The sequence below is a fragment of the Bos mutus genome, chromosome 7 (genome assembly GCF_027580195.1).
Source record: "Bos mutus isolate GX-2022 chromosome 7, NWIPB_WYAK_1.1, whole genome shotgun sequence".
Lineage (NCBI taxonomy): Eukaryota > Metazoa > Chordata > Mammalia > Artiodactyla > Bovidae > Bos > Bos mutus.
Genome location: NC_091623.1, coordinates 103369652 through 103392790, shown reverse-complemented (window position 1 = coordinate 103392790; position 23139 = coordinate 103369652). Strand labels below are relative to the sequence as shown.

Below are 23139 nucleotides of genomic sequence, written 5' to 3'. Positions count from 1 at the left end.
CTCCAATTAAAATAAATAAATTTCAAAAAAAATCTGAAAAATAAAAACAAAAAACAAAGTCCACATGTTGAATTCCTAACCCCAGTAACCTCTCAGTGTCATCTTATTTAAAGATGAGGCCTTATAGAGGTAATCAACTTAAAATAAGGTCAACATGGTAGGCCCTAATTCAATATGACTGGTGTCCTTATAAAAGGGGGACATTTTGAGACAGAATAGGACACAGGGAAAACACCATGTGACCATCAAGACAGAGCCTAGGGTGATGTGTCTACAAGCCAATGAATGCTGAAAATTGCTAGCAAACCATCAGAAGAAGGAAAAGGCATGGGACAGATTCATTGTCACAACCCTCAGTAGGAGCCTACCCTGCCAATACCTTGATCTTGGACCTCAAGCCTCCAGAACTGGAAAACAATAAATTTTTGTTGCTGAAGTCACACAATCTGTGGTTCTCTGATACGGCAGCCCTAGAAAATTAATGTACAACCCAATAGAAATTATTTGAGGTTTGGTGAACCACTCAGTCTTTTCAACTCTGTCTTTTGTCACACAAAAGCAGCCATAGACAAAGCATAAACAAACAAATGTGGCATTCTAACAATACTTTATTTACCAAAACATGTGACAGGATGTATTTGGTCTCTGGACTGTTTTTCTGACCCTGCTATCAAGTGTTAAAGTGAAGGCATATAAAAGGTAAGAGTAGCACACAAGAAGGACACCTCACCCAGCCTGGAAATACAGGTGATGTCTTCTCATAAAATGTTCTGTATGATGCAGACATGCTAACAGAGTGAAGGGAGATGAAGGAGGAGGGAAGATGACCTCAAGGAGAAGGAACAACATACACAGAGGTCTGACGATCTTTGTGGGGGAACTGCCAGCAACATACCGTGGCAAGAGCATGTTTGTAAAGGAGACTTAGGAACTAAAGTAACAGAAGAGAAGGAAACAGATCGTGAATCACTTTATGAGTCATATTAAGGCAATGGAGACCCTAGAAGGATTTGAAGTAGAAGAGATATATGGTCATATTTGTATTTCAGAAACATTATTCTAGCTACAAGACAAGATAGGACAGGAGATGGAGCAAAGTAGAAGTGAGGGACCAGCTAGAAATCCAGTGGAGAGATGATGGTGGCCTGGAAGAGGGCAGAGGTAGTGAGAATGGAGAATGGTGGATGATATATATATATATATATATATATATATATATATATATACACACACATACACACACATATACGTGTGTGGGGGTGTGTGTGTATATATATATTCACATGCATATATATTTGAGATAGAAAGGTATAATGGACAGGGAAGATTTGCACACAAATCAGATGATAGTGCGTAAACGAGAAGGTGGAGTGAGTATAATACACACCTCTCTAGCTTGGACAACTAAGCACATGGTAATTCACTCACTGAACAGAGAATATAGGAGAAGCACTTTTTAAAGGTGGAAGATGATGCATAAACTTGGTTTTAGACATGTTAGCTTTGAGGCGCACCTTAGATACCAAGAGGAGATACTGAGTAAGCAATAGCACCTGTGCAGCACAATATGACTGTTCTCAGGAATCTTAAAGGTAAACTAATACTAACTGACATAACCTGATAAAATATTAACAGATGGCCAATCAGCCTCAGTTGAGGGACTTTAGTGACATGGTTGATCCATTGCCACTGTAATCTACTCCAAATGCTCAAAATCTTCCTCCTTATATTGACAAGCTATTGCTCTCAGTTCTCCCCCAGGAAGTGAATTAGGATAAATCAAATTCTTCTTCCATTACAAATGTACATTTTTAAATAGTTGAAGGCAGGAATAATGTCTAAGCCAGGCTTCCTCTTTCCTAGAACAGTAACTCCAAATTCCTCTACCATTTCAGTTGTCCTCAGTAAACAATGTCAACTTATTAAGTCCCTCTTTAAAAGCAGGAGTCAAAACTAGAGCCAATAATCTTGGTCTGGCCTAATTAGTGTGTAACAGAATTGATGATAACCTTCCTTGTTTTACACACTACATTTTTGTCAATGTTATCCAAGGTCATGAGCATTTCCTGACCCATGAGGATGCCAAAGTTAAAAAATGGGAATGTTATGCCTCTTTCTAAACCAAGCTTCTGTTCTCACTCCAGAGTCTCTGAGAAATGTGTTCAAACTGCTCACATCTATAACAGAAAAACTTTCTTATGAGATGGTGACAATTTTCCTAATTACTCCTTCATCAAGTATGATTGCTTCATAGACAATCTAGTTTCTACAACACCTCTTTATTTATAATCCATTTGCTGAGTACATTCTCAATATCCAGAGCACTACTAGATGTTAAAGGATGAAGAAAAGTCCCCAGAAAGATGGGACTGAGAAGCTACACCCTCATATCTGGTCTTCCTAATAGTCTTAGCACTGTGTTTTGAATGGTAGACTTTTCCATATTATCCTGGATGAAGAGAGTATCTATAAAGCTTTTTCTCCCCAGCCCATCAATGCATAGCCCAAAAAAGAAATCAACTTTTGTTGTTTAAAGTTACTGAGAGTTTGTGTGGTTTGTTACTGCAGCATAATGTAGTCCAATTTATTAACTCAAAACTGGATGTGGAAGAAGAGCACTGCTGTAACAAAAACTCCAAAATACATGGCATTAAATAAAAACTACAGTGAACTACCAAAGAACAAATGCTAGAAAAGGTGTGGAAAAAATGGAACCTTCCTATACTGTTGGTGGGAATCTAGGTTGGTACACTCCCTGTGGAAAATAGTATGGAGGTTCCTCAGAAAACTAAAAATAGAGTTACCATGTGATGCAGCAATCCTGCTCCTGGGCATATATCTGACCAAAATAATAATTCAAAAATATGCGTGCACCCTTAAGTTCATAGCAACACTATTCACAGTAGTGAAGACATAGAAACAACCTAAATGTCCATCAACATAAAGCAGATTTGGTCCATGTATATAATGGAATACTACTCAGCCATAAAAAAGAATGAAATAATGCCATCTGCAGCAGCATGGATGCAACTAGAGATTATCATACTAAGTGAAGTAAATCAGAAAGAGAAAAACAAATACCATACGATACCACTAAAATGTGGACACGAATGAACCTATCTATGAAACAGAAACAGAATCATGGACACAGAGAACAGACTAGTGATTGCCAAGGGGGAGGAAGTTTGTGGAGGGAGGGTGGGAGTTTGGGGTTAGCAAATGTAAGCTTTTATATACAGAATGGATAAACAACAAGGTCCTCCTGTATAATACAGAACTATATTCAATATCCTATGATGAACCATAATATTTTAAAAGAATATATATATATATATATATATGTATATATATATAAATAACTGAGTCACTGTGCTGAACAGCAGAATTAACACAACATTGCAAATCAACTATATTTCAATAAAAACAATTTAATGCATTGCATTAGTTTAAGGATGAGATGGTGGCAATGAGAAAGATGTTATTAGAGGCTGGAAGAATCCACAGGGGAGGCTGATAAGTTGTCCTTTAATTTATAGGTCTCTGGAACGAAAGGAGCCACATACAGATCTGATGGAGAGAAAACCATGTGTGTACATATGTCCACAATAGTACCTAGGAAGAATAAGTGCTCAATAAATATTAGCTATTGTATTTTATTGAAAGCTTTACATAGATGCCACTTGTACCCCCACATCATATCCCCTTGCCCGCCTGATTTCTACTCCTATTCAGACACAACTGTAAGTCTAGGAACTCTGAGTGGTACATGGTTTTCTATCCATCAGATCTGCATGTGTCTCCTCCTATTCCAGATACCTGTAAACTAAATAACAAATTATCAGCACCCCCCCGCCATGGGTCCTTCCAGCCTCTAATAGCATCTTTGTCACTGCCCACTATCATCCCTAGACGAATGCCATGTATTTTATTTTGGCCCACAGCTACAGAGAGTAGCCCTGTGCTTGTTCAGATTTACCTCTGTTGATAGAGGTACACAGTGAATTCATTCTGCATTTCTATTTTCTTACCGGTAATATGGAAGCCTATTCAATCCATAGGCAAAAACAGTCCAGAGACATAAGGGAATGATTGCCCCCAGTAGCAACCCTTGGAGAAGGCAATGGCACCCCACTCCAGTACTCTTGCTTGGAAAATCCCATGGACGGAGGAGCCTGATAGGCTGCAGTCTATGGGTTCGTGAAGAGTCATTCACGACTATGCGACTTCACTTCCACTTTTCACTTTCATGCATTGGAGAAGGAAATGGCAACCCACTCCAGTGTTCTTGCCTGGAGAATCCCAGGGACGGTGGAGACTGATGGGCTGCTGTCTATGGGGTCGCACAGAGTCGGACACGACTGAAGCGACTTAGCAGCAGGAGCAACCCTCCTGCTCAAAACTGTCCAAAGATTTCTCTGTGGCTTGAACAAGATCCAAAGTCCCTGCAGTTTAAATAAGATCCAAACTTATTATCAGATCCTCAAAAAATGTATATAATATTGTCCCTTCCAGTCATTTTGATCTCAACTCTCATATTCTCCTGTCCACTCATTAAGTTCCAGCTGCACTGGCCTTCTTGATGTTTTTGAAACACATCAAGCTTGTTACTGCCTGAAGACCTTTGTACTTGCTATTACTTTTTCTGGGAATACACTTCCCTTAACTCTTTTATGATTGACATTTCATCAGTCAGAACTCAGCCCAAATGATATCTGAGATAAGTCTTCTTTGACCATTCTTTATCAAAAAAAAAAAAAGAATGCCTGTAGCCTTATGTTAGTATGGTCCCTTTTCTTCACAGCACATATTATGATCTTCAACTCTATTAATTCACTCATTAGTTTGTTTGGACATTTTCAGAAATCACTACCAGAAGAAAAGTTCACATAGGCAGAGACTTCATCTTGTTTGTTCACTGATTTTTCTTCAAAGCCTAGAACACTCCTTGGTATGCAGTAAATCCTCAAGAAGTATTTATTGAATATAATAACACAACTCTCCAGTTTACAGATAAGAAAATGTGGATCTGAGAGTTTGAGTTACTTTCCCAAAGTTTTACAGAATTTCTTACAGGTGTGCCTGATTCTAAATCCTACTGCCTTTTGCTTCAACAAGTTAACTGTCAAAAGTGAAGTGTCAGACAGCAGGCAGGGCTAGGTGATGAGCCGGTATTGGATTCTATCACGGAGGCAATCAAAGCCAAAAAGACATACTGATCACACTTTCCCCCAAGAGCCCTGAATTTTCAATGGAACAAGATACTTGAGAAATCTACTGATCTCCCATTTTTGTTATGCTGTACAGGTGACGAGGATCAACGGAGATTTGTACTTTTCTACGCACAACCTTGCAACCTCAATTTGTATTTCCACCCAGATTCCCACAACTTTACAGAATGTACTGCTCTGAGTGCCCACACCTTACCTAATTTAGTGCCACCGTTTGTGACAGTTCTGCTTTCCCAGCTCCTTCCAATTCAGAAAACCATCTCTCCTCTCCTGCTCCCTGCTCAGGAAACTAGCACGCCCCACCCAGCTATCCTCTTACTGAACGTCTGACAAGTACATTGGCCCACAGTCCGCGAAGGGGCGGGGCTTCTGTCTCGGGGGCTCTTCAAAAGGGATCCGAGGTCTGAGCAGTTTCTATCCCTCTCCAGGCCTCCTTCCCCAAGCCTGTGCTTTCCTGCCTGCTTTCTTTTTCCTTTCTGGCTCAGCTTGGGACAGAGGCTCATTCCAGAGGAGCCTCAGGTCTTGCATTTTAATAGCAGTGATGGAAAAACATGAGAATGTTTCCTGGATGTACCAACAGGAACTGAAAGATCCCTTCAAGAAATACCTGAACAACACAGATGACTACCTAGCTTTGCTCTGCGGGCCTCGTCGCAGCCACCTCTTCCTCCCGGTGACTGCGGTGTATGCTCTGATTTTTGTGGTGGGGGTCGTTGGCAATCTCCTGGTGTGCTTGGTGATTCTTCGGCACCAGACGATGAAGACCCCCACCAATTACTACCTCTTCAGCTTGGCTGTCTCCGACCTCCTAGTCTTGCTTCTCGGGATGCCCCTGGAAGTCTATGAGATGTGGCGCAACTACCCCTTCCTGTTTGGGCCGGTGGGCTGCTACTTCAAGACGGCCCTCTTCGAGACCGTGTGCTTCGCCTCCATCCTCAGCGTCACCACCGTCAGCGTGGAGCGCTACGTAGCCGTCCTCCACCCGTTCCGCGCCAAACTAAAGAGCAACCGGGGCAGGGCCCTTCGCATCCTTGGCATCGTCTGGGGCCTCTCTGTTCTCTTTTCTCTGCCCAACACCAGCATCCATGGCATCAAACTCCACTACTTTCCCAATGGGTCCATCATCCCCGGCTCTGCCACCTGTACAGTCATCAAGCCCATGTGGATCTATAATTTCATTATCCAGGTCACCTCCCTCCTCTTCTACATCCTCCCCATGACAGTCATCAGTGTCCTCTACTACCTCATGGGGCTCAAGGTGAGTATCCAAGCTGGCTGCAACCCTTAGGGCGGCGTTCCTTCTCTTTTCTCTAACTCAAAGTTCTGAGAAACACTTAGAACTGGAGAAATTCAGAACTGGAAGGGACCTTAGAGAAAAACAGGGTGAACTCAGAGGGGAAACTCAGAAGTTAACAGGCTGGCTTTCAGTTGGACAGACAGTAACCACAGCTATAAACCACTTCCTTTAACTCACCTTTCATCATTCTTCCCTCTGTAACTGTGGTTCTCAAACCTAGGTATTCCTACAAATCACCTTGAAACTTTACCATGAGAACTGATGTGTGAGTCACTTCCTACAGAGAAGTCTGATTCAGTAGGTCTGGGATAGAGCTTCATTTTAAATAGCACAAGACAGCCACCCCTGGAGAGACTGTTTCATATCCTGTGGTCTCTTTCCTGCCCTCACCTGTTTTGCCTGCATTGAAATTTTCCTCTGCACCAACTTGGTCTGAATATAAAATAAACTATCCCTGTGTAGTTTATACTCCAAGACAGATATACAGTTTTAAAGTCAGACACTTCCTTGTGGTGGTTGCTTTGATCCTTTCGTGGAAATATCAGATTAAAATGCAAAAATATGGCCTGAGTGAAATCAACTGGACAAGTGGAGTTTGAAGGACAAAGAGGTAAACAGAGTGCCTAAAACAGATTAGAAGACAGTGTGAATAAGATATAGTTGGAATTAATAGAATATTATTACTTAGTTTGTAACATTTTATAATTAGAGTTTACCTTCATGTGCTCATGGTGATAAACTTCTTTCTTTCTTTTTTTCTGGATCTAAATTATCTGAAACTGTCGTTTTGTTTTTAATGAAAGGAGAAGTGAGTCTACATGATTCCTTTCCTGGTATATTCTGCATCAAAAATCACAGAGAGGAAAGCTAAACATGAGAGTTTTATACCCATTTAGGGAGGTAGTTATGTAGGAAATAGTCATGAGACCATTTAGACTCCCACGTATGAAGCTCACATATAAGATGCCTTCAGGTAATGTCTCACAATTCTCTCTTGGAATTAGTTTCTATATTTATAAAATGAGAAGTTTACATCAGATCTTATGTATTAGCACTCCTGATCACTCTAACAGTCTGTGGTTCCTTAAGAAAAGGAAAAGGGAATCTTTGAGTGGGAGCAATGTGAGTTATAAATGAAAGGAAAACAAAACAGGCATCATATTCACATTCTATGTTGTAAGATGGCTCTGGTACCATGTATTATGTGATAATTAATATACTCCCATCTCAGTGCATCTCTGAGAAAGTTGTGTGTCAAAAATGAGTGTCCCACAGGCGGTCCTTTCGAATAAATACTGTGCCTAAAGTGAATGGTAAAGTCTAAGGAGGAAGAACAGATTTTAAGTACATAGGAATAAATCTAATCATGCAGAGAACTGTGCCAGTTTCCTCCTGGTGGACTGGCCCCTGTAATTCCAGAGACATGTGTCAAACCAGGCTAGCTCACAGTCACCATATCTTTAGCAAGCCCTGTGCATCCACTGTGGGGAAAAGTCTTCTGCATGATTCCATGAGCTCTATGAGAAATATCCACCCCAAATGTACCAATACAATCTCTACTAACAGTGAACAATCACTGCTACTGCTAAGTCACTTCAGTCGTGTCTGACTCTGCGCGACCCCATAGACGGCAGCCCACCAGGCTTCCCCGTCCCTGGGATTCTCCAGGCAAGAGTACTGGAGTGGGGTGCCGTTGCCTTCTCCGGTGAACAATCACTTGTCTCAGGTAAATTTGGGGAACTATCTAACTCTGAATAGGAAACATGTTTCCCTTTCCAAACAGTTACTTTAAGTGTCACTTTGTTGTGTCGTCATGAATCTACTGCTCCCTGGTTATCAGGAGCTAGGTGATAGATAACAGCTAAGAAACCACCCTAGTTTGCTCTGTGTATGCAGTGCAACTTATAGCATCCTATTCTCAGGAAGGGTGAGGTGTTACCCAGAGGACATTGGAAAGGAACTATCTGCTCAGAATGTCTCTTCTATAGGAATTTAAAGACTTCTAGACTGGGAGTCAAAAGTAAACCCTAATCTGTGGCATTGATCTCAAGACCTTTGCACCTTTTGCTGTATTTTTGCCAGAAACGTCCCTACCACCCACCATCACAATCCTTTTTGCCTTTCTAACTCTCACTTATCCTTTAAGTCATACTTTACTCACACTTACTCCAGGAAGTTCTCCCTAATTCCCTAACTGCTTGATTCCCCTGTAGGTGCTCATGATTCCTAGTGATTTCCCATCATTGCATTCATCACAATTTATAATTCTATACTTGTGGGTTCCTTAACTTCTTCCTCTCCAACTAGACTGTAAGCTCAGTGAATGAATGAATGAGCCATTTCCTTTATTGTTGGACTTCAGCTTCTCTACCTTCAAAATAGGAGACATGGAAATATTATCTCAGAGGGCCTTTTTGATCTGAAAGATTGTAAAGAGATTTGATCAACTCTGATGAGTACTGATTCTCATGGCAAGTCTAAAGATATGATTGAGTCTGGACAAATGCCTTCAAAAGGCAGAAAACCAAGACTGATGAAATCCCAGGAGCAAGAAAGAAGGAAGGGAGCTATATGTGTGCTCAAAATTGACCACTCAGAGATTCTTCATCATTCCAGGACTCAAGTCTCCAATGAGCTGCTCTTTATGGTTCTAACATGATGGAGATGGAAAATAGTCAATCCCAGGGCAAGTCCCTTCCCATCTCCTCCATGCAGCATTAATGCTTTAACTAGAGAGGATGTATTATGAATAGTAACAGAATTCAGCCAGGGCAAACAGGACTGAACTGATTTTTTTTTTTTTTTAACTTTACATAATTGTATTAGTTTTGCCAAATATCAAAATGAATCTGCCACAGGTATACATGTGTTCCCCATCTTGAACCCTCTTCCCTCCTCCCTCCCCATACCATCCCTCTGGGTCGTCCCAGTGCTCTAGCCCCAAGCATCCAGTATCGTGCATCGAACCTGGACTGGCAACTCGTTTCATACATGATATTTTACATGTTTCAATGCCATTCTCCCAAATCTCCCCACCCTCTCCCTCTCCCACAGAGTCCATAAGACTGTTCTATACATCAGTGTCTTTTGCTGTCTCATACACAGGGTTATTGTTACCATCTTTCTAAATTCCATATATATGCGTTAGAATACTGTATTGGTGTTTTTCTTTCTGGCTTACTTCACTCAGTATAATAGGCTCCAGTTTCATCCACCTCATTAGAACTGATTCAAATGTATTCTTTTTAATAGCTGAGTAATACTCCATTGTGTATATGTACCACAGCTTTCTTATCCATTCATCTGCTGATGGACGTCTAGGTTGCTTCCATGTCCTGGCTATTATAAACAGTGCTGCGATGAACATTGGGGTACATGTGTCTCTTTCCCTTCTGGTTTCCTCAGTGTGTATGCCCAGCAGTGGGATTGCTAGATCATAAGGCAGTTCTATTTCCAGTTTTTTAAGGAATCTCCACACTGTTCTCCATAGTGGCTGTACTAGTTTGCATTCCCACCAACAGTGTAAGAGGGTTCCCTTTTCTCCACACCCTCTCCAGCATTTATTATTTGTAGACTTTTGGATTGCAGCCATTCTGACTGGTGTGAGATGGTACTTCATTGTGGTTTTGATTTGCATTTCTCTGATAATGAGTGATGTTGAGCATCTTTTCATGTATTTGTTAGCCATCTGTATGTCTTCTTTGGAGAAATGTCTATTTAGTTCTTTGGCCCATTTTTTGATTGGGTCATTTATTTTTCTGGAGTTGAGCTGTAGGAGTTGCTTGTATATTTAACCTTAAAAGCTTCTGCACATCAAAGGAAACTATTGGCAAGGTGAAAAGACAGCCTTCAGAATGGGAGAAAATAATAGCAAATGAAGCAACTGACAAACAACTAATCTCAAAAATATACAAGCAACTCCTGATTTTTTTTTTAATAAACAGATTTTGTTCAGATGGTGGAGATACTTACACAAAAGCTATAATTATAACTTGGTATTCTAAAGTTGGACTTCCCTGGTGGCTCAGATGGTAAAGTATCTGCCTACAATGAGGGAGACCTGGCTTCAATCCCTGGGTTGGGAAGATCTCCTGGAGAAGGAAATGGCAACCCACTCCAGTACTCTTGCCTGGAAAATCCCATGGACGGAAGAGCCTGGTAGGCTACAGTCCATGGGGTCGCAAAGAGTCGGACATGACTGAGCGACTTCACTTTCACTATTCTAAAGTTATACAAATGAACTCACAAACTATATAAATGAATCACTGGTAAAATGATTTTAATCAGCATAAACAGTTGATCGGGATTATCTGATTGATAATCAACCCCATGTCTCCCTTCACCTTTTGTCATACATAGCTAAAAGGAGTGGAGCAGCAAGACTTCTGAACTTCCTACAGAGTGATGACAATTTTCCTCTCCTCTTTTTGTAACCTCACTTTTAAAATAAATGTTTGGGGTTGGGTGGGAATAATCAATAGGTAAATATATACTTTGTTAAACATCTGAAGGGAAATGAAATTAGTCAACAAGAAATAATGCAGCATTTAATATTGGCTAAACAAATTGTTTGGATTCTATTCTGCTATGTTAACCCCTTTAAATTCTGTTGAAACCACGTGTAACATGTATAAATAGTCTGTTTCTTATTCTTCTTCTAGTTGAATAGTTGTGTCACTGTAGCCTAAGAAAGCCAAAATGTAAGTAATGATTAATACAGCCATGCATTTTCTTTTCAGTGCAAACTACACTCAAAAAGAAGCCTGTTCCTAAAAGGATTGTGCGAGCCATTTGCCAGCTGTTTGATTTAAGGAAACTGTTCCCTGGAGTAGAAAAATTTCTAATGAGAACTGTTGAATGCACCCAGAGAAGTGGCTAATAGGTCTTAATAATCTTTCATTGTTCTTGATTATAGACTGGAATCAAATAATGGAATAACTATCTTGTAATAAGGACAAATGTTTTAAATGGTATGAAATAATCAGAAACTTTAGTAGATTTAATTGAAGGTGAGTTAGAAAGATTAGTTTGATTTATTGCTCTAACCTTAAACACAAGTCTTTCTCTTCTCAGTGTATCTGGATCCTTATTTGTGTCAACACAAGTACAGCATGTGGGTGAGTGGTACCATGAGAAGAATCTCTAGAAGGGACTCCATAATACAGATGAGTGGGCCCACAGCTATAAATAAATATTTCATGAAAAATTTATTATGCCTTTTGAGTAAACTCAGGACAATAATCAGATTCACAATATATGATTTTTTTTTTTCTTTTGGCCACACCACATGGCTTGCAGGATCTCAGATCCCTGACCCTGGCCACAGCAGTGAAAGCCCAAGAATCCTAACCACAAGGCCACTAGGGAACTCCCAGAATCACAATATATAATTTACTGAGTATCATTTGCCAGCCAGTGAGTTAAGAAGTCTACCTGCATTGTTTTCTTTTACTCTTATATTCCTAGGAAGCCCTTATTCTTATATAAATAACATCTTATCATCTTTAGTTCCTTCTCATTTATTCCTAATAATTTCACAATATTTCCCCCTATTTCTTTCCAAGATCTAGATGACTGCAAAAGGTCAAATCTGATGGAACCTTAGTCCCCTAATTTCTGAAGACACAGGAATATGTAGAGAACACCAATATATTCAAGATGGCCAGGTTTATTAATCGTCCATGCAGATACTTCAGGGCAGTGCAGCGTGGAGAGCTACCTGACTTTGAGGAGCATATCTGTCTTTAGGATATTGATTTGTTGAACTTTGGAGGCAACTTTTAATGTTCCTTTCTTCCAAGTCTTATTTAATTTTAAATACCTTCTCTAAAATATTTTGTAAAAACAGCATCTAGCCCAGGAAGGTCACTGATTCTTATAGAAGTCTAAGTCTGTTCCATTGTTCCACAGACCACACTAATTTTTTTTAGCTGGAACTGAAATATGTCTCCTTATAACTCAATCAATTGATCCTAATATACACAGGTTATAAAACAGGTTGAATTTTCCTCGCACTGATGGCCTCCTCAGTTTGTCAGGACTTTCCACACAGCGAAGAGGCAACTCCAACTCAATCTGATTAAATACAAGATGGAACATAGACCTGAAACATCTAGAGGGAGAGCTGGCTCTTGGGGAAGATTAATCTAGTAAGACACACAGTGACAGCAAGGATCTAGCTTTATTTCTGTTTCTTTGCTCTTCTGTCTGTGGTGTTGGTTTCAACCTCGAAATCTGCATAGCAGCCCATTGGTGGCTCCAAGCACATTCCTCATGGTGAGGAGGGAAAAAACAAACAAGCAAACAACTCTCCCTGGCAGTTCCAATAAAAGAGTAAGAAAGTATCTGAAATCTCATTGGTCTCAATCATCCAACCACTCTGACTGAAGGATGACAGCTAAATTATACAGGGACTAAACATAGTTCTGGGATTTTCCTGATGGCTCAGTGGTAAAGAACCTGTCTACCAATGCAGGAGACATGGGTTTTATCCCTGGAGAAATGGTCACCCAATTCAGTATTCTTGCTGGGAAATCCCATGGACAGAGGAGCCTGGCAGGCTACAGTCTATGGGGTTGCAAAAGGGTCTAACATGACTGAGCAACTAAACAACAACAACAAAAACAAATCTGTATCTGGAGATGGGATCATTCAGATTCCTATTAATGACTATGAACTGGAGAATGAATAAATTCCCTAAAGGAAAATCAGGGCACTATTTTTAAGAGAAGGGAGAATAAGCACTATATTATCTTCTAGATATTTGATAGTAGTTTATTATGAGTCCTTAAAGCTTCTTTTATCTGGCTGAACATCCCCACAAACTTGAAATACATAAAGAGGAAAAAAAATTCACAACTAGACGAATGATGTAGATCTTCAGTGCTATTGAATTTCAGAGGAAGAAGGTGATAATGGTCTACAGTTGCCATAAAAGCCTCCAAGGAGTAGGTGGCACTTAACTGGGTGAGAGAGGCTGTATGTACAGGAAATGTTAATATTTGAAATTATCAGATGCTACTTTACAGATCACCATATCTGCCAGTAAGGAGAAATTATTTTAACATCTAAATTCAGAAACATATGAACCTTTATGGATAGTATTTGTAAAATAGAGTTTTCCAAATTGTGCTTCTCAAGATGGTACCAGGTATTCCACTGAAAAGGGTTGGGAAGGGTATTTTTAGTCTAAGAAACATTATCCCCTGAGAGGATAGGAGATGTGGGATGTGGAAGGTGGAGGTGGAGGAAAGATGATACACTGTCTCCCATGAAGATGAGTTATACTCATTAGCATTTGAGGCTCAAAGAAGATCCATAATAAAGACTATAAAGATCATGAAGCAGAAATAATACTTGTTTCTGTTTTCTACTGCCTATCCATCTCATAGATGTCTAATAATTATATAATAAATGAATGAATCAATGGAAAAGCCTAACTTTTTAACTTTAGGAAATTTTTTCCCATGGAATGTCTATTAATAAACTACAAAACAATGGTTTTACAGAATGCTGCTGCGTCGCTTCAGTCGTGTCCGACTCTGTGCGACCCCATAGACGGCAGCCCACCAGGCTCCCCCGTCCCTGGGATTCTCCAGGCAAGAACACTGGAGTGGGTTGCCATTTCCTTCTCCAATGCATGAAAGTGAAACGTGAAAGTGAAGTCGCTCAGTCGTGTCCGACTCTAGCGACCCCATGGACTGCAGCCTACCAGGCTCCTCCATCCATGGGATTTTCCAGGCAAAAGTACTGGAGTGGGGTGCCATTGCCTTCTCCGTTTACAGAATAGCATAGGTTAAATGAAAGTGAAAGTGTTAGTCACTCAGTCGTGCCCGGCTCTTACAAATCCCATGGACTGTAGTCCACCAGGCTTCTCTGTCCTTAGAATTTTCTAGGTAAGAATACTGGAGTGCATTGCCATTCTCTTCTCCAGGGGATCTTCCCGACCCAGGGATTAAACCCAGGTCACCTGCACTGCAAGCAGATTCTTTACCATCTGAGCCACCAGAGAAGCCCATAGGACAAATGGTTGCCTGTAACTTGGCCCCATCTATACAGATGAGTTAGGTGACCTGAGTCCAGTTCCACCTCCAACTTACTGTTAAACATTTAGCTAATTCTTACATTTCTCTGGGGCTTCCCTGGTAGCTCAGCTGGTAAAGAATCCACCTGCAATGCAGAAGACCCCAATTCGATTCCTCGGTCAGGAATATCCTCTAGAGAAGGAAGGGATAGGCTGCTCACTCCAGTATTCTTGGGCTGCCCTGGTGGCTCAGACAGTAAAGAATGCACCTGCAATGCGGGAGACCTGGGTTCCATCCCTGGATGAGAAGATCCCCTGGAGAAGGAATAGGCTACCCACTCCAGTATTTTGGCCTGGAGAATACCATGGACAGAGAAGCCTGGCAGGCTACAGTCCATGGTGTTGTAAAGAGTCAGACATGACTGACTGACTTTCACTTTCACTTTACATTTCTCTTAGGTTTTTTTTTTTTTTTTAACTTGTAAAATGAGTGTTAGACTCACACTTCTTAGATCTTAATGGGAGGAAAAACTATTTCCCTTTCTTTATCTCTTTGCATTTCCCTTGCAGCTGAAGAAAGACCAACACCTTGAGGCAGATAAAGTGACTGCAAATATTCAAAGACCATCCAGAAAATCAGTCACTAAAATGCTGTGTGAGTCCTCTATCTTGTAATTGTTTGTTTGTTAAAGGAAAGCAGTTATATTTGGTATGATTAAGTGTTGCTGGTATCAGATCAAAATTGTCTTCAAGCACAATATCATGTCCTGTTCTTCCATGGCTTACTCAAGCATCTGCTGCTGCTGCTGCTGCTAAGTCGCTTCAGTCGTGTCCGACTCTGTGCGACCCCATAGACGGCAGCCCACCAGGCTCCACCATCCCTGGGATTCTCCAGGCAAGAACACTGGAGTGGGTTGCCATTTCCTTCTCCAATGCATGAAAGTGAAAAGTGAAAGTGAAGTCGCTCAGTCATGTCCGACTCTTAGCGACCCCATGGACTGCAGCCTATCAGGCTCCTCCGTCCATGGGATTTTCCAAGCAAAAGTACTGGAGTGGGATGCCATTGCCTTCTCTGACTCAAGCATCTAGGGCCTGCCTATTTTGTTCTGTTTTAAAGACCTCAGAACAACACACTAAACTGCATCCATTATAATACACTCTGTTCAGTTTTTGGAAATCATATCCACTCTCAGAGCCTTCAAATATCTCTTTTCCCTTTTAAAATGAGGAGGTGGTTCTTAACCTATTTTTTATTATGAGTTTCTTTAAAAGTATTATGGAAATAGTGAATTTTCCACTCAGAAAACACATAAATGAGCATCCATCAAATGTTTGATAGTCCATTTCAGAGGATCACAAAACCCTCTGATACCAAGCTTGGTCTTCATGAAATCTTTTATTTCCAGAATAAGAACAGCTGGTTAAGAATATTCTAAGCAGTCATTCCTCCTATGACATTGCATGATTTTATATAAACAGTACACTCTTTTATATAGATAAGATTTTAAAACAAAATCTAAGCACTGATCCACACTCGAATGTTATAAAAATACAAGATCCAGCACTAGTCTAACAAGATACTGATCAATTAGAGAAAGGAGGTTTGTGATACACTTTCCAACTCAAAATGTGAGGTTTAGAAGAAAAAAAAAATCTTCCAGGGTAATATGCATATGAAACATTCATTGCAACTATGTGATATATATGAACAACAACAAAACCTGTGAGGTCAATAAAATATGTCTTTTCAGCTCTACTAATCATCTTCTTGGAAATTTTTTACCACCTGTTAGCACCTGATCTTCTCTACCAAGCAATCTAGTCCCTTCAGTATTTCTCTCCCTTCCTTTATGAACATAATCTTTCACTAAGAGACTTGAAGTGTACTCACATTAAAGTTACAATGATAAAATACACTGTGAACCCTTTGCCTTTTGCAAGCAGAGGGTTTAATTTTAACAGGAATTTAAATTTTTAATTAGAGGAAATTATAGACAGTAGTAAACAGATTAGGGACATTTTATTCAAGGGTAAATTCAGAAGAATCTCCCAAACAGTCCTGAAACCACATAAAGCAGGCAGATCACTTACTCTGAGTATGTTTAGTGCCAATGGGAGACATATGTACTGTTTACTATGAAACACATCAAACGTGCTCATGAGTTCAGAGAACTGTAAAGTGAACACCAAAGTACCCATCATCCAGCTTTAAAAGTTATCAATGCATAGCTAATCTTGCTTCCTCTACATGTCTATCTCTCCGTTAGCCCCTACAAGATTATTTTGAAGTAGATCTCAAAAGAAAAGGAAGGAAAAGTATTTTACAACTCCAGGAGAGAAGAAAAAACATACATATTTATATTCATGCGGATTAAATGCCCTATAGAGAAACTCTGGTAGCACCAATCTCTGTCTGGGGAACTGAAAATAAGAAACTAGAAGGTGCAACTTCCTGTGAATCTGTAATGATTTAAAAATAAAAAGTAAAAACAAACATAAAGCAACTGGAAGGAATTCTGTGCCCTAGTAATTTATAATAGACACATCCCCATTCCAATCCAGAGATGCTTATAGTATGTTTATGGTTGTTCAATCTTTCTCTTTTCCCTGACTTCTTGCAGAATTTTAAATGATTAAAATAATAAAAGCTTCTATTTTTTCTAGAATAACAATATAAATTCATACTGCACTTCATAGTTTATTAATCTATAACTTCAAAGAACACGGACTTGCTTGAGCGCAATCATTTTACTTATATATCCAGTTTGTGTGGTTACAACAGTCTACTGGCAATAATTTATATTCCACAGTAGAATGTTTTCTGGACTTTGAATACATTCAATACTATTTTAATACCTTAAAGGAAACTTACATTATACAAGAAATCTTGTACAATCATTTGGGAAACTGATTCTCAATACAGAACTTCTACACAGAATATAATTCATTCTTATGTTTACATATTCTGTGTAGAAGTTCTGTAGGATCTAGTGACCTTTAGGAAGTATAACTTAACAAAGATGAAGGGCAAATGCTAGCAGGAACTCAGAAGGAGTTGTATACCTCTTCTTGCTTTGACTGCCTTCTACTCTCCCCTTCATCCTCCTTTTCCAGTTGTCTTGGTCTTAGTGTTTGCTATCTGCTGGGCCCCATTCCACATTGATCGGCTCTTCTTCAGCTTTGTGGAGGAGTGGACCGAACCCCTGGCTGCTGTGTTCAATCTCATCCATGTGGTGTCAGGTAAAATTGTAGATCCTTTGGGTGCATCACAAGTGTTCAGGTAGCTGCAGCTTTTTCATCTTGCTTAGAGCAAGTAGGTTCTATCTGTATATGCCAATTTATCATAGAGATTTGCCACGCATATATGTATATATATATATAATGAAGACATTTGATTTTTATTGTATTTAAATATTAAATATTTAAATATTATTAGGTATTAAATATTGATTAAATAGGTTACTGGCTCAAAAGAAATATACCATATTACTACTTTAGACACTATTTTATGAAAACCCTCAACTCTAAATATGATGTCACAGCAGGAAAATGGTCTAAGGAATGATTCCTTTGGTTTTTCTGCCAATGGCCATGGGATTTATTTGGTTCTTATTTATTAAACATCCGTGTCCCTGAAACCCACTATTGTCTTCAGCAAGTGTTAATCCTCCTGAAAGCCAGCCAAAGGGCATTCATGGGGCATCATGTTCTGCTTTTAGGCCACTTTAATGCTGCTCATTAAGGACATCATAGACTATGTTGGAGAGTGATGGAAAGGTTGCTGAATCAGAGGGCCTGGATTTGCATCTCAGTACCTTTAATATTCTTAGCTATAAGCAAAACATGGATTCCTTCTTTCCCAAGTTTCCTCAGCTATAATATGGCAATAATGCCTGTTCTATACACACCACAGGCTGATGCACACTAAGTCACTTCAGTCATGTCCGACTCTTTGTGACCCCATGGACTGTAGCCTTTCAGGCTCCTCTGTCCATGGAATTTTCCAGATAAGAAAGCTGGAGTGGGTTGCCATTTCCTACTCCAGGTTATCTTCCCAATCTAGGGATCGAACTGCATGTCTTACATTTCCTGCCTTGACAGGTGGGTTCTTAACCACTAGCGCCACCTGGAAAGCCCACAGGCTGATGGTGAGAAGCAAATAAAATAATAGCTATTAAAGAACTTTTAAACTATAGTATATCTTTCTATGACTATCACAAATTTGTAAAGTAAACATTATCATCAACATTTTATTGTTAAAGAAACAGTTCTACAAAGAAGAAATTACTTGTCCAAAGGTAATGGGCAAATAGTAAAAATTAAGATTCAGGCTTGAGTCACCTAACTTCAAGTTCAGGGTTCCTTCCTCTTGAATGGAGCAAAGGATGGCCCCCACGTCTTTCGTTCTCAGTTAGTGTAACTGTTAGCCTTAAGTGCAGACCACTTTTATCCCTCTACCTCTGCTAGTCACTGGCTGGTTCTACAAGCTCTTTATCAAAGACAAAGACGTCATTATGGAGGAAGGATAAGAGCAATTTGTAAAAATTAAAGTTCAGATGTGCATAGAGCAATAACATTCATATGTATACTTAATACCATATATATTATCTGTTTTCTACCACCATGTTTTTTTACTCAGCAGGGCTTGTGAAAAGCTTATACCTGGACATTAGGACCTTCCTCTGTGTTAAACTATTTATTATTCTGGACAATATCTCAAAAATGTTTATAGCTCTGATCTTTGTGGTTTGTCTGAGAAGTGGAAGTGTTTAAATAATATACACACTACTATATATATATAATAGATAACTAATAAAGACCTACTGTGTACCATAAGGATTCTATTAAATACTCTGTATAGGTGTATATGGGAATAGAATTTTTTAAAAAGGATATATGTATATGCATAATTGATTCACTTTGCTGTATACCTGAAACCAACACAACATTGTAAATCAACTATACTTCAATAAAAAAAGTGTTTTAAATAACAAAAATTATTCTTTAAAAAAATTGGAAAATACCAAGATCACATGAAGCTTCACTAGTTGATTACACTTCTCCAGAGGCATCAAGAAAACTATTTTAAGATTCCCAAGTTGTGTCATTTACAACACAATAACATTTTCCTATTAAGACATAATTTTTCCCTCCCCAACCCTACCAACCAGATGATATCTAAACCTCTTAAATGCTATGCTCAAAACACCCCCAACTTGCCTTCCGACCCTCAGATTATAGTATTTTCAATTCATAAGCCATATACTTTCCAAGTTGGTGAATTAGGGGTTTCTGCACATCCTGCATTATTCTTGCACAATAAGTGTTCCCGTCTCAGTACACTGGTGCATGCTGTGCCTTCTACCTCTCTTCCACTCCTCTCTTGAGACCCCCTCCTCTCTTCTCCAGTGTCTCCTACCCATTTCATGGTCTGGTTAGAGTCCAGTCACCCCCATTATTATGGAGATGATTTGTCATGATCATTAGTGTTCTTGTGCTTAATGTGAATTTCCATAACATGACTGTTAGTATCACATATTTTGCTCTTGTCTTAACAGATATTGTTAGGTATCATCCTCTTGTTAATTACTGAAATCAGGCATAAATCTTATCTCTGTAATACTGTTCTAGATCCTTGGAGAACAAAGTCTAAATCCACTACCTTCCAGTGGGCCTCAAAGTCACATAATAAAAGTTCAATCAGTATTTCTTTATTGAACAAATTAACAGTGTACAGAAATGCACCCCCCACCCCTACAGGTCCACAGACATTCCTTCCTGGGTTTCCTAGATAGCTCAGTGGTAAACAATTTCCTGTAATGCAGGAAACCTGGGTTAGATCTCTGGGTCAGGAAGATCCTATGGAGGAGGGCCTGGCAACCCACTCCAGTATTTTTGCCTGGGAAATCCCATGGACAGGGGAGACTGGCGGGCTGTAGTCCATACGGTCGCAGAAGAGTCAGACAGGGCTTTGCGACTAAACGACATTTCTCTGTGCCCAATTGTGTCCACAGGCAAATGGCTCTGTATGTGTCTTGAACTATGTAAATGAGAATGACAATGAACGTGTTGAGGATAGCATCTATCATTTGTATCTTCTGTGGATAGTACCTCAACTTTATCCTCACAATAATCCGGGGAGGTGGGTTAAAATGGTGTTATCATCTCCATTTTACAAAGAACAAGAAATTGAAGTGCCAGTTCTGTCCAGGGTCACAGAATAAGCAAGGGCCAAGATCAGAAACTTAAGTCCTCTGATTCTTCAGGCTCCATGGGCCTTGAGGAAATAAAATAGGATATGGTAACAAATGAAAAGTGTGTATCAACCAAGAAAATGGCAATGTGTAAGGCATTTGGTGGAGAAAACAAATGGAAAACAATACAAGAATTCATTAAGGTTGGAAATAAGGTGGGAAGAGACATCAAGGGGAAGGAATTGGCAGGAAAAGGACACTGGGGAATGCTTCTTTGAAGAGCTATTTGGCATCATAAGGAGTCTTAACAGAGATTATGCCTTGACTGATTTACTATTCCTCCATTACTTGCAGTTTCAAATGATAGACTGAAGCATAAGATAAAAACATCTCTTTCTTCTGATACTTAAGCATCTCTCATTAATGCTATGGGAACATGTTCTTTAATTAAACAAGTGGGGATCAAAGGAAGTTGCTGAACATCTCAGAGAGATCCCATTCCAGCTTAAATTTTTCCGAGACTCTTTAATCTTTCTAGGTTTGGTTCCTAAAGTACACAGGTGGTAGTTCTGTTCAGAGCATTTTGTATTCTCAATTAGAGTCTTGTATGTACTATCACTTCCAAAAGAGGCAATCAAAGGGATGTGAGGCCTTTATTAAATATTTATGCTTCTCTGTGTGGTGCCTCCCCCTCAGTTTTTCCTCAGCCTGTCTCTTAATCCTCTGCGTTCCAGGTGTCTTCTTCTACCTGAGCTCAGCGGTCAACCCCATTATCTACAACCTGCTCTCTCACCGCTTCCAAGCAGCATTCCGGACTGTGATCCCCCCTTCCTGCCAACAGCAGCACTCCCATAACCACTCACCGGGGCCGTCTATGCAGCGGAACATCTTCCTGACAGAGTGCCACCTTGTGGAGCTGACTGAGGACGTAGCTCCCCAGTTCCCTCGTCAGCTGTCCGTCCTCAGCTCACAGCTCCCCACAGCCCTCTGTACTGGACAGGCGCCAAGAAAGGAGCTCGCAAAGAGCTGACATCCCTGTGGTTCTGTATTCTGGAGGGGTGGGGGGATGTCCCATAATTTACGCCTTCTTATATGATATGAAGGAGGTAAAATGACTCTTGGAACTTACATATCCAATTCTAGTTTTTTCCCCAATAAATGTGAAAATTGCTACTTAAATCTTGATTTAAAACCCAGAACCTCTTGATTTTTAGTTAGCATTCCACTGTCTTAACTGCTTCATGCCCTTCACTAGTTCATGCAAAGAGCATGACTAACACGTCATAGCACCTATACATTGAGTCATTCTCACAATTGGGAATGATTTGTCTTGCTATTCACACTCTGAGTCAGGCTGGCATTCTTACAACCAGTGGTCCCTATGAGCCACAGAGGGAGACATGGAAACGCTGTTAATGTAATTTGAGGGGCCCATGCCAGCTCTTCCACAGCAATCTGTCTACCCTGCTTCATACTGTTCAATTACAATGTGATTCCTTGCAGTCCTGAAGCCTTTGAGTTAAAGAGTCCTGATAACATAAGAATGCTCTTCAGAATTATTATTATTCCCACCATTCTATTAATGATCCGCAAGTCATTATCAGTCATTCCTCACCAGGGATGAAATCAGATACAAGTTCTACTTGGAGAAGAATGGGAAGAAAGAGAATATGGTGGAAGGTCCAAAGAGTCAACCTACACTACTTATTTGTTTTCATCATTTGGTCTAGACCTGGATTTCTATTAACTTGTGTCATAAATAGATGTATGTCTACTGTCTAATAAAAAGGACAAGTCAACTGATTACTACTGGTCTCAAACTCACGACTTTTCCTACTCAATCCTTCATTGTCTCTATAGCCCTCATCACTCCTACAGTGGCCGCCATTGCATCGTCACAACTACTACACACTTCTACTCAAGTTCAATTACTTGCTCTTATGAAGTCACACCCCAGTTTCCCCAGCTGCATATGTTTGCTTACAGAATGCTCTCTATACCTCCAATCTTCATCAGATGTGATCCTACCCATTCTTCAATATCTAGCTCATTGTGTTACCTCTTCCATAAAGCCTTGCTTGATTTATTCAAATAAGAGTATAATCTGACTTTTCTATCAGTTTATGTATCTTAAGCGTTTCCTTCAGCCTGCTTTGTATTTCCATGATTTATATTCTTGCTTTGCTAGAATGTAGATTTGTCAAAGACATGAAGTATCCTGTGTTCCTTTTTGCTGTTACTGGAGTCCTGACAATATATCAGTCACAATAAATACGTAGTAAATAAGTTGACCTCACATTCCGACATACTGAGCCAAAAAATCGCTCCACGGGAAACCATGTTAAAGAGCTGAAAGACCAAGATTCTGTTTCTGACAGGGACATCTGACCTTCAGTT

At 39.9% G+C, this 23139-nt stretch overlaps 1 protein-coding gene and 1 long non-coding RNA gene across 2 annotated transcripts in view; one reads left to right on the top strand and one right to left on the bottom strand.

Annotated features, from left to right (window-relative positions):
* The window catches only part of LOC138988654 (uncharacterized), a 734014-nt gene that overhangs the window by 307737 nt on the left and 403138 nt on the right, over positions 1-23139 (bottom strand). The window lies entirely within an intron of this gene.
* Positions 5684-22662, top strand: NMUR2 (neuromedin U receptor 2). Its single transcript, XM_005900808.2, has 4 exons — positions 5684-6486; positions 15119-15203; positions 17663-17788; positions 21477-22662. Exons 1-4 carry the CDS (start codon positions 5770-5772, stop codon positions 21770-21772), a joined length of 1224 nt encoding a protein of 407 aa, XP_005900870.1. The 5' UTR covers positions 5684-5769; the 3' UTR covers positions 21773-22662.